At 36.7% G+C, this 12,211-nt stretch overlaps 1 protein-coding gene across 10 annotated transcripts; it reads left to right on the plus strand.

Moving 5' to 3' along the window:
* Window positions 1-10,359, plus strand: LOC144971380 (uncharacterized). 10 transcript variants are annotated; one of them, XM_078912189.1, is made up of 5 exons: window positions 1-66; window positions 3,141-3,504; window positions 4,751-4,908; window positions 6,944-7,108; window positions 9,089-10,359. In XM_078912189.1, the coding sequence occupies exons 2-5, from the start codon at window positions 3,390-3,392 to the stop codon at window positions 9,854-9,856; spliced, it is 1,206 nt and encodes a 401-aa protein (XP_078768315.1). In that variant the 5' UTR covers window positions 1-66; window positions 3,141-3,389; the 3' UTR covers window positions 9,857-10,359. The 10 variants fall into 10 exon arrangements, with proteins under 10 accessions (XP_078768315.1, XP_078768316.1, XP_078768319.1 ...); XM_078912190.1 differs by having other exon boundaries at window positions 22-43; XM_078912193.1 differs by lacking the exon at window positions 1-66 and adding an exon at window positions 664-683.
* The last annotated feature ends 1,852 nt before the right edge of the window (window positions 10,360-12,211 follow it).

A 12,211-nucleotide genomic window follows, 5' to 3' on the forward strand; every position in this document is an offset into this window, starting at 1 on the left:
TGACCTTAGGAAACAATGGGGATGATCTTTATTACATTTCTCTGTGTGTTCGTGGTCATTGGTCAAGTGTGCTCAATGTTTACAACTTTAATTTTTTTTAATGAACGTGTTTACATTTATTGAGAAATGTACAATCGTTGTTCAGAAACAAATCATGTGATCGATGACTAGATTGGACGAAAACATGAATATTGATTGTGTGCGCTTGACTAAGAAACTCACAACATTGCTATCGAGAATGAAGTTGACGTCACTGTTGTCTTTGTTATTGCTTTTTGCCATCCACGTTTATGAGTAATTCTCACTCAACTGTGTTAACCAGACTACACACGTTCAATGGTACACATAGTTTTGTGTGTTGGTCCTTTATACTTCCGGATGGCAATGTTGTGAACTTCTTAGCCAAGCGCATACTATCTATAACGGACCAACACTCAAAGCTATGTGTAACATTATTCGTTTATAGTCTGGTTAATACAGTTTGGTGAGAATTACTCAAACGCGGATGGCAAAAAACCATAACAAAGACCTGAGTGACGTCATCTACATGCTATATATATACAGCGCCCCCATTGTATACATACGAGTATCAATGTCAACTGTTAACCCAATGCAGGTCGGGTTGATTTCAGCCTTCTTTGACGTCAGGACGGATCGGGGTTTTCTTTTAAATCAAAACAACAGTAAGAGTGGTGCATTGATTGAATTATGTTATGGTGTATCCGACGTATACATATATTCAGGTCTGACATTCTGTCCTAATGTATGGATACACAGGCGTGTAGAAGGAGGGTACATATTTTCGTGAACAGGTGCATGTGTAAGCTACTCAGAATAAAATGGATGGATAGAATTAAAAATGAAGAAGTATGGAAAAGAACACAGCAGAAACCAGTGGGAGAGGAAATAGGAAGAAGACGATGGGGGTGGATTGGAATAACCCTTAGAAAGAATGAATCCACTATAACAAAGAAGAAAGTATTGGACTGGAACCCTCGGGGCAGAAGATCAAGGGGAGGGCCACGAGGAATATGGAGAAGAATTAAAGAAGCTGGTATACAGAGAAGTGATAAAACATGGAATGAGATTTTTTAAAAAAAAAGTTAGCTCGGGATAGAGTAGGATGGAAACTGTATGTAAGGGCTCCCTGTCTGTGGCCTATACTCTGACCCGGGTGAAAAAGGCAATGATGATGAAGATGAATTTCATATTACGACAGCGATGCCGATTTTTCTCTCGTCATTTTTATTTACAAAAGAATCGGGCATTTAATTTCTATTTCATCAGCATTGCCGACCACCCCCTGTGCCAGTATGAGTACTGAACACAATGATGGCTGTGTGTGTGTGTGTGTGTGTGCGCGTGCGTGTGTGTTGGTGAGTACAGTTTATGCACGTGCGTGTTTGTAGAAGACAAGAATGGGTAACGAAGATGTGTAATACTTCACAACACACACACACACACACACACACACACACACACCCACACACGATAGGCTGACTACCCTACCTACCTTCACACACCATCCTATATCCGATGTTATTCGTTTCGTTCGTTTATTCACACGGTAGGTAACGTAACAAGCAAAGAACGGATCTTCCTCAAAATAACTGTGTCAGCTTCACCAATACTTGTTATTAGTCAAAGCCAAGATAAAACCAAGTAGCTGGTCATAACATTTGTATTATTTACTCAAAGTGAAGGTTTTTCAAACGTCTGCTTAAGACTGGGAGTGATTCTATTTGTGACGTGCATTCAAAATAGAATTTTTGTAACTAATTTTATACTCAGTTGATTCGGTTTTTGTTTTTGTTTTTTGGGGTTTTTTTTTTTACGACGTGTACTTATTTGCTGGTCTGATAACCCAATTCCTTACGTGCTCATTTTTGTAATGGAAATCTCAAAAGATGACACAAACTATTGTTCATTACAACAATGTTAAACTTGGCCCATAAGTGGATTCGGATGTCAGAACTGCATAATATTTGTACAAGTCGTTTTTCTACCTATCTCAAAATCAGATCTGTGCCACCGTCGAAAAATAGTTGAACAAACAATACTAACGAAAGAGTGAAAATGGAGAGGCTTCGTATTGGAAGGATACAGACAATGGACGTTTCGGGTACAAACCCTTCGTCAGCACAACACGACACAAATTAACCTGGAAAACAAATAAAATAAAATGCATAATAACTCGTATCGTCTGTACTCCATCAGTGTTGCCTCGCATATTATATTGAGTACAGACGATACAAGTTATTTTTTATTTACACGTTACTTTGTGTATTGTTGTGCTGATGAAGGGTTTGTACCCGAAACGTCCATTGTCTGTATCGTTCCAATACGAAGCCTCTCCATTTTCACTCTTTCGTTAGTATTTTCACGATCGTAAATACTAACGAAAGAGTGAAAATGGAAAGGCTTCTTATGGGAACAAAACTGTTCTGTTCTGTTTTGTTCCATAAGAACCTTTCCATTTTCACTCTTTCGTTAGTATTTTACGATCACCGGGCTTCAGCAGCCCTACCGTTTTCTATTTTCACGATCACAGGCTTCAGGCAGCCCCTACCGTTTTCTACTTGAACAAACAATAATAAGACGTTAGTATCTCGTTGTTTTGAAATACGAAGTAGTATCCGGTATCACTTCACACGGATACACAAATCAGAATATCGGCGTGTTGTTGAATGAGTAACACAGGCTCGGCGAGGCAAATAGCAATTAAATACAAACAAAAAAAATTAGACCAAACAGCTTTATTGTAAGTTTAAGAGCAAATAAATAGACTTTTTGTTCTATATATATATATATATATATCGTCATTACAAGGCAAGGGGTGAGATAATCATTATTATAAACTATAATATTTTTTACCTATTTTATTATAAAAATAATAATTTAATACGCGGACTCTTTTGAAAGTTGTGAATACCTGGGTACATTCCTGTTCAGACAGGCGTTTGGTTAGTAATAGTAATAGTATCAGTATTAGCCTGGACTCTGCGCGCTGTATAGATAGAGCGAAGTTGACATCATTCAGGTCTTTGTTATTGTTTGTTTCTTTTTTTTAAATTGTTTTTTTTTGTTGTTGTTTTTATATCCATCGTTATGCGTCATTCTCTCTACACTGTGTTAACCAGACTATAAACATTCAAGGTTACACATAGTTTTATATGTTGTTCGTTGTATTTCCGGATGACAATGTTGTGAACTTCTTAACCAAGGGCACATCATCTATAAATTGATTAATTACATTACATTCCTGTCGTGTGTGAAATTCAAATAGGATATAATGTTTCAACACTGACTTGTCTACTGTCCCCACACCTTGACTTGTGAAAACTATTCACAAAATTGTATGGTCCAGGAGACAATTAATTGTCGGAGATATGGAGATAATGATTCTGTGCAGTTTGATCTCCACGTTTTTACTATGTTGTCCACTGACAGGGGCGATGGCCTTGGCTATCGACTCCCTGCCAAAACAGTTTCTTATTTTTGGAGGTATGTTGTTGTTGTTGTTCTTGTTTTAGTAGTATTAGTAGTAGTAGTAGGAGTAGTAGTAGTAGTAGTAGTAGTAGTAGTAGTAGTAGTAGTAGTAATAGTAGTAATATTAGGTCGAGGAGGAGGAGGAAGAGGAGGAGGAGTAGGAGAAGTATTAGTAGTAGTAGTAGTAGTAGTAGTAGTAGTAGTAGTAGTAGTAGTAGTAGTAGTAGTAGTAGTAGTTGTTGTTGTTGTGGGAGTGTCCAGGATTCAGTAAGGACATTGTTTCTCTTCTCCAACACCGATCATCGTTCTCGTGGTCGTCCTTATCAGCATCATCACTATCACTTTGACATTCATTATTTTGGTTTTCGTCTCTTTCACAAATCAAGCTAATCGTCATCATTATCATTAATATTATTGTTATCATCATCATCATCATTATCATCATCATCATCATCCTCATCATCATCATCATCATCATCTTCTTCTTCTCTTCTTCTTCTTCTTCTTCTTCTTCTTCTTCTCTTCTTCTTCTTCTTCTTCTTCTTCTTCTTGTCTTGTTTTGTCTTGTTTTGTATAGCCATGATACAAGAGTGTTGCATCGACTGAACTGAATAATGTATCATCATCTAACTCCTGTTTACATTGTTCTACTTTTATCTCTTATGGACTTCAGTGACTTTATTCTTGTGTCGTGGGACCCATTTCACTTATAATATTATACCATCCAATCAAAGAGCTTGTTACATCTGTGCGGCTATGTGGTATTGTGGTATGACACTCGCTTTCGGATCGGAAGGTCCTGGGTTCGAGCCTCGCGCTCGGCGCATAGTTGAGTCCTTGGAAAACCCATTTCACTTATAATATTATACCATCCAATCAAAGAGCTTGTTACATCTGTGCGGCTATGTGGTATTGTGGTATGACACTCGCTTTCGGATCGGAAGGTCCTGGGTTCGAGCCTCGCGCTCGGCGCATAGTTGAGTCCTTGGAAAAGGCTCTTTACTCACTTTCTCTCACCGTACTCAGGTGTAGAATGAGTACCTGGCCGTTATCAGCGTTGTCTTTGTCCGAAAAATTGTAATATCTAACAGGCGGCATGTCCCGTCCTACATGTTAAATGTTGCTGTTGACCAGGGACCCATTGTAAAACGCTTTGAGCACATTTAGTGGATATTGCGCTATATAAAGCTCAATATAACGCTCAAAAGCTCAATATTATACTATCCAATTAAAGAGCATGTTACATCTCTGTCCCAACCAGGGAACGGGATGATAGGTAGTGCTACAGTGGAGCGATTGTTGAAAGCAGCCAAAGAGCATGACCACATTGCAGTCGTCAACAGGGGGAACTGGTACTGGGACACGGGATTTACAATCAAGCCATTTGTACGACACATCCAGTGTGATCGATCCGTTAGAGTAAGTTGGATAAGATTGGGTGAGATACTAAAATATAAATAAATAAATAAACAAACAAATAAATGAATAAAGAAATAAATGCAGTGGAATCCACATGAATCATACACTCTTAATGCCAGCTTCTGCTTGACGTCTACAACAACAACAATAATAATAATAATAATAATAATAATAATAATAATAATAATAATAATAATAATAATGATAATAAAAATTTAATAATGATATAATAATAATAATAATAATAATAATAATAATAATAATAATAATAATAATAATAATAATAATAATAATAATAATAATAATAATAATAATAATAATAATAATAATAATAATAATAATAATAATAATAATAATAATAATAATAATAATAATAATGATAATTTATAATAATAATGATAATAATAATAATGATAATTTATAATAATAATAATGATGATGATCATCATCATCGTGATAATGATAATTTAAAAAAAAAATAATAATAATAATAATAATAATAATAATAATAATAATAATAATAATAATAATAATAATAATAATAATAATAATAATAATAATAATAATAATAATAATAATAACAACATTTGTATATAGTGCCTTAAAATAATTCTGCATCATGACTGTCTCTTATATATCTTCGAAGGGAGTTCCAGTTAAGGCTTGCCGAATATTCAAACGCATGCAGGCCAATTTTTGTTGATCCCAATCTTCAGTTCTTTTGTATGTTTCATTGATAATGGATAAAGTCAGCCAATCTTTCTGGTCAGACGGCGGTGTTCGCTCCAAAAGGATTCCACTGGATAACAAAAGATGGATTAAATCATTATATGATTAATTAATTGATAATTAAATTTATAAATATATGAAAGTTTATTATAAAAAATGCCCATATATATATATATATATATATATATATATATATTATATATATATATATATATATATATATATATATCTGAATATGTCACTTCACGGCTATTTTGTCTTGTGGTGTGACACTCAATTTAGGACAGGAAGGCCCTGGGTTCGAGCCTCGCTCGCTCGCTCGGTGCATAGTTGTGTCTTTGGAAAATGCTCTTTACTCTATTCTATCACCGTACTCGGGTGAAAAATGAGTACCTGGCCGTTAACAGCGTTGTAATATCGCCTTACAGGCGTCATGTCTCATTCTACATGTTACGTCTTGCTGTTGGTCAGGATCCTTTGTAAAGCAGTTTGAGCACATTTAGTGGATAGTGCGCTATATATATATAAAACCAAAGAGAAAAAAAATTCTCCGTTTTTTGATCCAATTCTCATATACTCTGATTCCTTTTAAGGACTGTGGTACGATGCATTCATAAAGGCCATGTATGAGAAAATTCTACTTCAACGATTTTGATATTCACTTAGTATTTTAATTTGTCTGAATATTATTTCAATATTTTGATATCACCGTCCATTTATTTCTATCTATTTACAATTTTGTTACTTATCTAACGATAGCCCATTTCAAAGTATAGACTGTATCTTAGAGATAAGTCGTGCGGCTCAGACACCAATCCGGCCACTGATGATGCTCGATATCTCTTGACGTTGTTATTAATTATTAGACAAGATCCATCGATGCCAGTACGAACCAGGCCTGATTGTCACCCGTGGCCACCGACCACGATGGCAATTGCTTGAATTCAGTCATCCTTTAATCTTTAATATTACATATTTCATTCATCCTTTAATATTTGATTTTATGTCATCCAGCCTTTAATCTTTGATTTTTTATAATTCATCCTTTAATCTTTGATTTTATTTCATTCATCCTTTAATATTTGATATTTTCTCATTCATCCTTTTATCTTTGATATTTTAAAAATCATCCATCGATCTTTGATTTTAGTTCATTCATCCATCAGTCTTTGATATTGTTTCATTCATCCTTTAATCTTTGATTTTATTTCATTCATCCATCAGTCTTTGATATTATTTCATTCATCCTTTCATCTTTGATTTTATGTCATTCATCTTTTAGTCTCTGATTTTATTTCATTCACAGCTCGAGAGTTGTAAGGATTTGTCTGACTTCGTGGCCAAAGCCCCGTACATCGATGCTGTGGTCGACTTCAGTGCCTACTCACCCCATTCCATTGCTGAAGCTTTGGACTTGCTGGAAGGAAAGGCAAAATTGTATGTTTACATCAGCAGTGACTCCGTCTATGAGGTAGGTTGGGTAGAAGAAGAAGAAGAAGAAGAAGAAGAAGAAGAAGAAGAAGAAGAAGAAGAAGAAGAAGAAGAAGAAGAAGAAGAAGAAGAAGAAGAAGAAGAAGAAGAAGAAAAAGAAGAAGAAGAGAAGAGAAGAAAAGAAGAAGAGAAGAGAGAGAGAGAGAAGAGAGAGAGGAGAGAAGAAGAAGAAGAAGAAGAAGAAGAAGAGAAGAAGAAGAAGAAGAAGAAGAAAGAAGAAGAAGAAGAAGAAGAAGAAAGAAGAAGAAGAAGAAAGAAGAAGAAAAAGAAGAAGAAGAAGAAGAAGAAGAAGAAGAAGAAGAAGAAGAAGAAGAAGAAGAAGAAGAAGAAGAAGAAGAAGAAGAAGAAGAAAGAGGCCTTGCACACTCATTGGCGGGGGAAAAATCCCAACCTAAGATATCTTTTCTTCAAAGTTTTCTTTCCCTCTTTTATAGTTTTGTCACTGCACCTCAACTCTCGTACTCTGGAAAACCATGTATTGAAAAATGTGGCCAGGAAACTCGTCCTTCAAATATCGATCGATTTAAATTTAAATTTCCCACATCTTTAGTAAAAAAAAAACCCTCTCAAATCTGAGACTTAAGGAAGACTTGGCAAGTGCCAGGTTTGATGGATTTTGCCTAGATGAGGGTCATTTAATCGATCGATATTTAAAGGACGAGCTTTCTGGCCAAATTGTTCAATACACGGTTTTCTAGAGTACGCCTCAACATTATGATTATGATTCAAAGTGACTGAAAATCTGAAGGGAGGGTAGAAACCCAGGGGAGGCAATCCAGTCAGCAAACACGAACACTTATACGTATATTGAGTTGCGTCCCTTATATAACATATCTCATGGAATCGGGTGACTTAGACCTGTCCCCAAATGTACCCCATACATTACACCAATATGGTAAAAAAGACAAACTCTTGACTGCACCCGGGATCAATCTCGTTTCATTTGCTTGAGAAGTGAGTGCTTTACCAACTGAGCTATCGGGACCCCCTATGTTATAGGTGTGCCATTCGTCTGTTTTATCATTGTGTAGTCAGTCGTACAGGATCAATCACCGCCAGGTGTTTTCAATCATTGTAGGTCCAATTAGTGTGTGTGTGTGTGTGTGTGTGTGTGTGTGTGTGAGTGTGTGTGTGTGTGTGTGCATGGGTCTCAATAAAAATTTCGGAAACGGACGAACATTTCACGTGCTTTCGTCGAAATAGAATTTAATCAGAAATAAAATGGAGTAATATTATAATTACTGACATACACAAGCGCTTACAGAGGATCCCTGACCAACAGCAACACGTAAAATGTAGAACGAGACATGACGCCTGTTAGGCGATATTACATTTTTTTTTCTAACACAGACAGAACTGTTAACGGACAGGTACTCATTTGACACCGGAGTGCGGTGAGACTATGTGAGTAAAGAGCCTATTCCAAGGACTCAACTATGCGCCGAGCGAGGCTCGAACCCAGGACCTTCCGGTCCGAAAGCGAGTGTCATACCACAAGATCACATAGCCGCGATTACACATCTGTAATTACACATTAATAATACAGTAATTAAAGAATATACAAATGTGGATAAGGCCACTGCAACCACACAAATTCAAAATAACATGAATGGAATTCACCTATGTACATACACCACCCTATTTACAATGATTTTGAAGATGCAGAGATACTACTACTTCTGAGGGCCTGGGAACCCTACCCGCGAGCCAGTCTACATAGATGAGGAAAATAGCGGAAGATTTGAAACATCGGAAATCCGCTAAATATCATAAATTTGAGACCCGTGATAGTGATAGTGCCTTAACCAATGCTGTCATTGATACCAATCCAGTCATCGACCACGTTCAACATTGCTTGACTTTGTTACAAGACTTGATACTGTACTCTGATATACCGTCAACGCTTTGCAGGATATCTGTGTCCATTTTAAAATTGTATTTCTTTCCTTTTTTTGTTCAGGTATGCAACAAAAACCACACAGATCTCTCTAAAGAAGAGGATGCAGTGAGACCGCCCTCTGAAACCGAAAGGGAAAAGCTGAGTGGAAGCGACGACTACGGCAACCGGAAGCTAAAGTGTGAGGAAACCCTCCGCCTTTACAGAAAAGAGAAAAACGGCCCGCCTTTCATATCACTCCGCTTACCGGATGTTGTCGGTCCCAGGGACAACACGCACCGATGGTGGATCTATCAACTCTGGATGAAATTAGAGGAATTTCTGGAAAAACCCGTGTCGGTGCCTTCATCCTTCTCAGACAAAAAGTTGAGTCTCGTCTTTGTCAACGACGTTGCTGATATGATCGTCACTTTACTAGAAAACACACCAGCAGACTCTCTAGATGAAGCCTTTAATTTAGCAATAGCTGAAAAACCCACACTCTTAGATCTGTTGACAAAAATGAAAGAGAGGTTAAATCTTACGAAGTCAGACATTATTGTCGACAAAAAGTCTGAAGCGATACGACTTTACCCATCTGTCTACAAAGGCGCCGTTGATATTTCGAAAGCCAAGAAAATTCTAAATTGGGAACCGACGGAGTGGTCGGTTGTCGTGGACAAAACGGTCAAATTTTACGAGTCTGCCATTAAAGATGTTTATTTCAGTGACCAGAGGAACACGGTCATACAGACGATTCAAACGCATTTTACCTCCAAACCTTACAACGTCGTTCGTGGATTGAGGAGTGTTTACGGTCTGTCGTTTGCAGAACCAAAAGACGAGTTGTAGTTAGTATTGAATAAATATAAATATAACAGCTTCGAAAAAGTAATGGTGTAAAATGTTTGTAAATAGTATGATTTATCCATGTGTGTTGGGGGTGTGTTCTGGTGTCTGTGTGTGTAAGAGTTATGGTGTAAAATCTTTATAAATAGTATGCTTTATATCTATGTGTTGGGGGTTGGTTCTGGTCGGTGTGTGTGTGTGTGTGTGTGTGTGTTTGAGAGAGAGAGAGAGGGGGAAAGAGAGAAGGGTGATGGGGGAGAGATAGAGAGTTAAAGTGTTAGTATACTTTGCATTTTTAATTATAGATAGATATAGAGTGATCGAGATAGATAAGTGGAAAAATATATACGCAGATAGTTGGAGAATATAGGAGAATAGTTTTATGTTTACGATATGAGCCATTATTTATAATAATATTGATGTTCTAGTTCGCCAGAAATTGCTTATTATGTATTTTTGTATCACAAATTTTCAATATCAAAATTAAACTTTTAACAATGAGTATAGTGATGAGTTGCACTTCTCAATATTATGTCAATAAAGATGGCTGACCTACAACTGATTTCATTCATGATGAATGGTTGTTTTGGTGGTGGTGATGATAACGATATGATAAACACAAATTCTCATTCAAGGAATTCAATCAGTCAAAGTTGCTGGTTTGTGTCATACGGAAATTCAGAAACCCTGTAGGTATTCTTATTTATTGTTCTTATCAAAGGCCCTAACGAATTATCATCCTTCTTTTGTTTTTTTCAGGGTTTTACGGCGCTTGCAACACATTTAGGTTATATCAGCGCCAGTAAAAAGGAAGAAAATGGGATAGTAAAAAGTTCTAGAATTACAATTAAATCACCCAAGAAAAAGTAAGATAAAGGGGAACTGTGAACAAATAGGTATCGGGTGTAGATTCCAAGAGCAAACCACCAATATACGTAGTTTGAGATCACCTACGAGTCTCATCCGGACACAAGCACAGAATCCAACAAAGAGGAATACACCCAACTGCTTACATTATACATTCAAAATAACATACAAAATAATACATAACAGAGAGATGATTTACAAGGAAAAAAAATATAATCTCCCAAAACAATAACTATGCATTTGACTGTTTCCCTCCCAGCTAGGACTCCGGTCAGGACCAGGACAAAACCAAGTAATCTCATTCCAAGACATTGACAGAAAGCATGATGGAAAACATATATAAGGGGATAAAAGACTCAGTATGTACCCAACTGCCCACTATGGGAGGTCAAGAACCCCACCCAGAATTATCATCCTTCAAGCCACGATTTGATACTGTATGATTTACGAACACTTTTAACTTTGTATCATCATTACCAATGTTGACTTTTTGTATTTCCGGTAGAGTACTCAATGGATTCAGAGGGTCTCGATAGCTCAGTTGATAGAGCACTCGCTTCACACGCAAAAGGGACCGAGATCGATCCTTGGTGCAGTCGAGACTTTTTCTGACCCCTTGTCCGCCTAGCGGTGATTGCGTAGCAGTCTGGTAGATTTGGTGGAAAGTACTTTGCAATATACTAGCGTCCTATCCAAAGGATAGCAATCAATTGCTATTGTCCGTTTCACGCTATAGAAACCGGGATACACTCCGGCTCCATGGGCCTGATGGCTCTGAAGGACTACTTACTCCTTGTACTTACTGGATTCTGGCACGCCTAATTAGTACCCGCGGGCAATAAAGTTAAACCGGGTACTCGGGTAAAAGGGGCGGGTAACGAGTACCCGCTTCAACAAATGGATACCAAACTGAGCGTGATATTTGGACGTAATACAATTTTGATTTACATATTTACATTTACATGACATTTTTTCAAAAGATTTTCCTCCTTTATTTTTCAATTACATTGATTTTTTTTTGTTTTATTTGTTAACACACATTTGATTCAATTTTGGAACAACAGATTAAGACTATAATATTAGTTCTTATCTTTTAAAGGAATCTCAGGTATTTAAATTTTTCTTTTTGTTTCATTGTAGTTAATTATCCTTGTTTCTTACTTCAGTTATAAATAATAAATAAATTAAAAAATTAAAAAGCCCCCCCCCCCCCCAAAAAAAAAATAATTTTTTTTTGGACAAAAAGTCACCCCTGCCACGGTACCCGGGTAAATAGACCACTACCCTGGTAATAATTTGGGCGGGTAATCCCAGCACTGCGCCTAATTCCAACACACTTGCAACACGGCACTCTGGAGCTGGGTGACCGAATTTTATATATCAGGTGGTCACCAAAAAAAAAAAAAAAACACGTGCCGCTATTTATTTATTTCTATTGTAAAAATCTATATGGTTATCTTTTTCACATTTTTATTAATAGAATTATTCTTT

Source organism: Berghia stephanieae, chromosome 4, assembly GCF_034508935.2.
Source record: "Berghia stephanieae isolate SIO BIC M18660-M18661 chromosome 4, UCSD_Bste_1.3, whole genome shotgun sequence".
Taxonomy (NCBI): domain Eukaryota; kingdom Metazoa; phylum Mollusca; class Gastropoda; order Nudibranchia; family Aeolidiidae; genus Berghia; species Berghia stephanieae.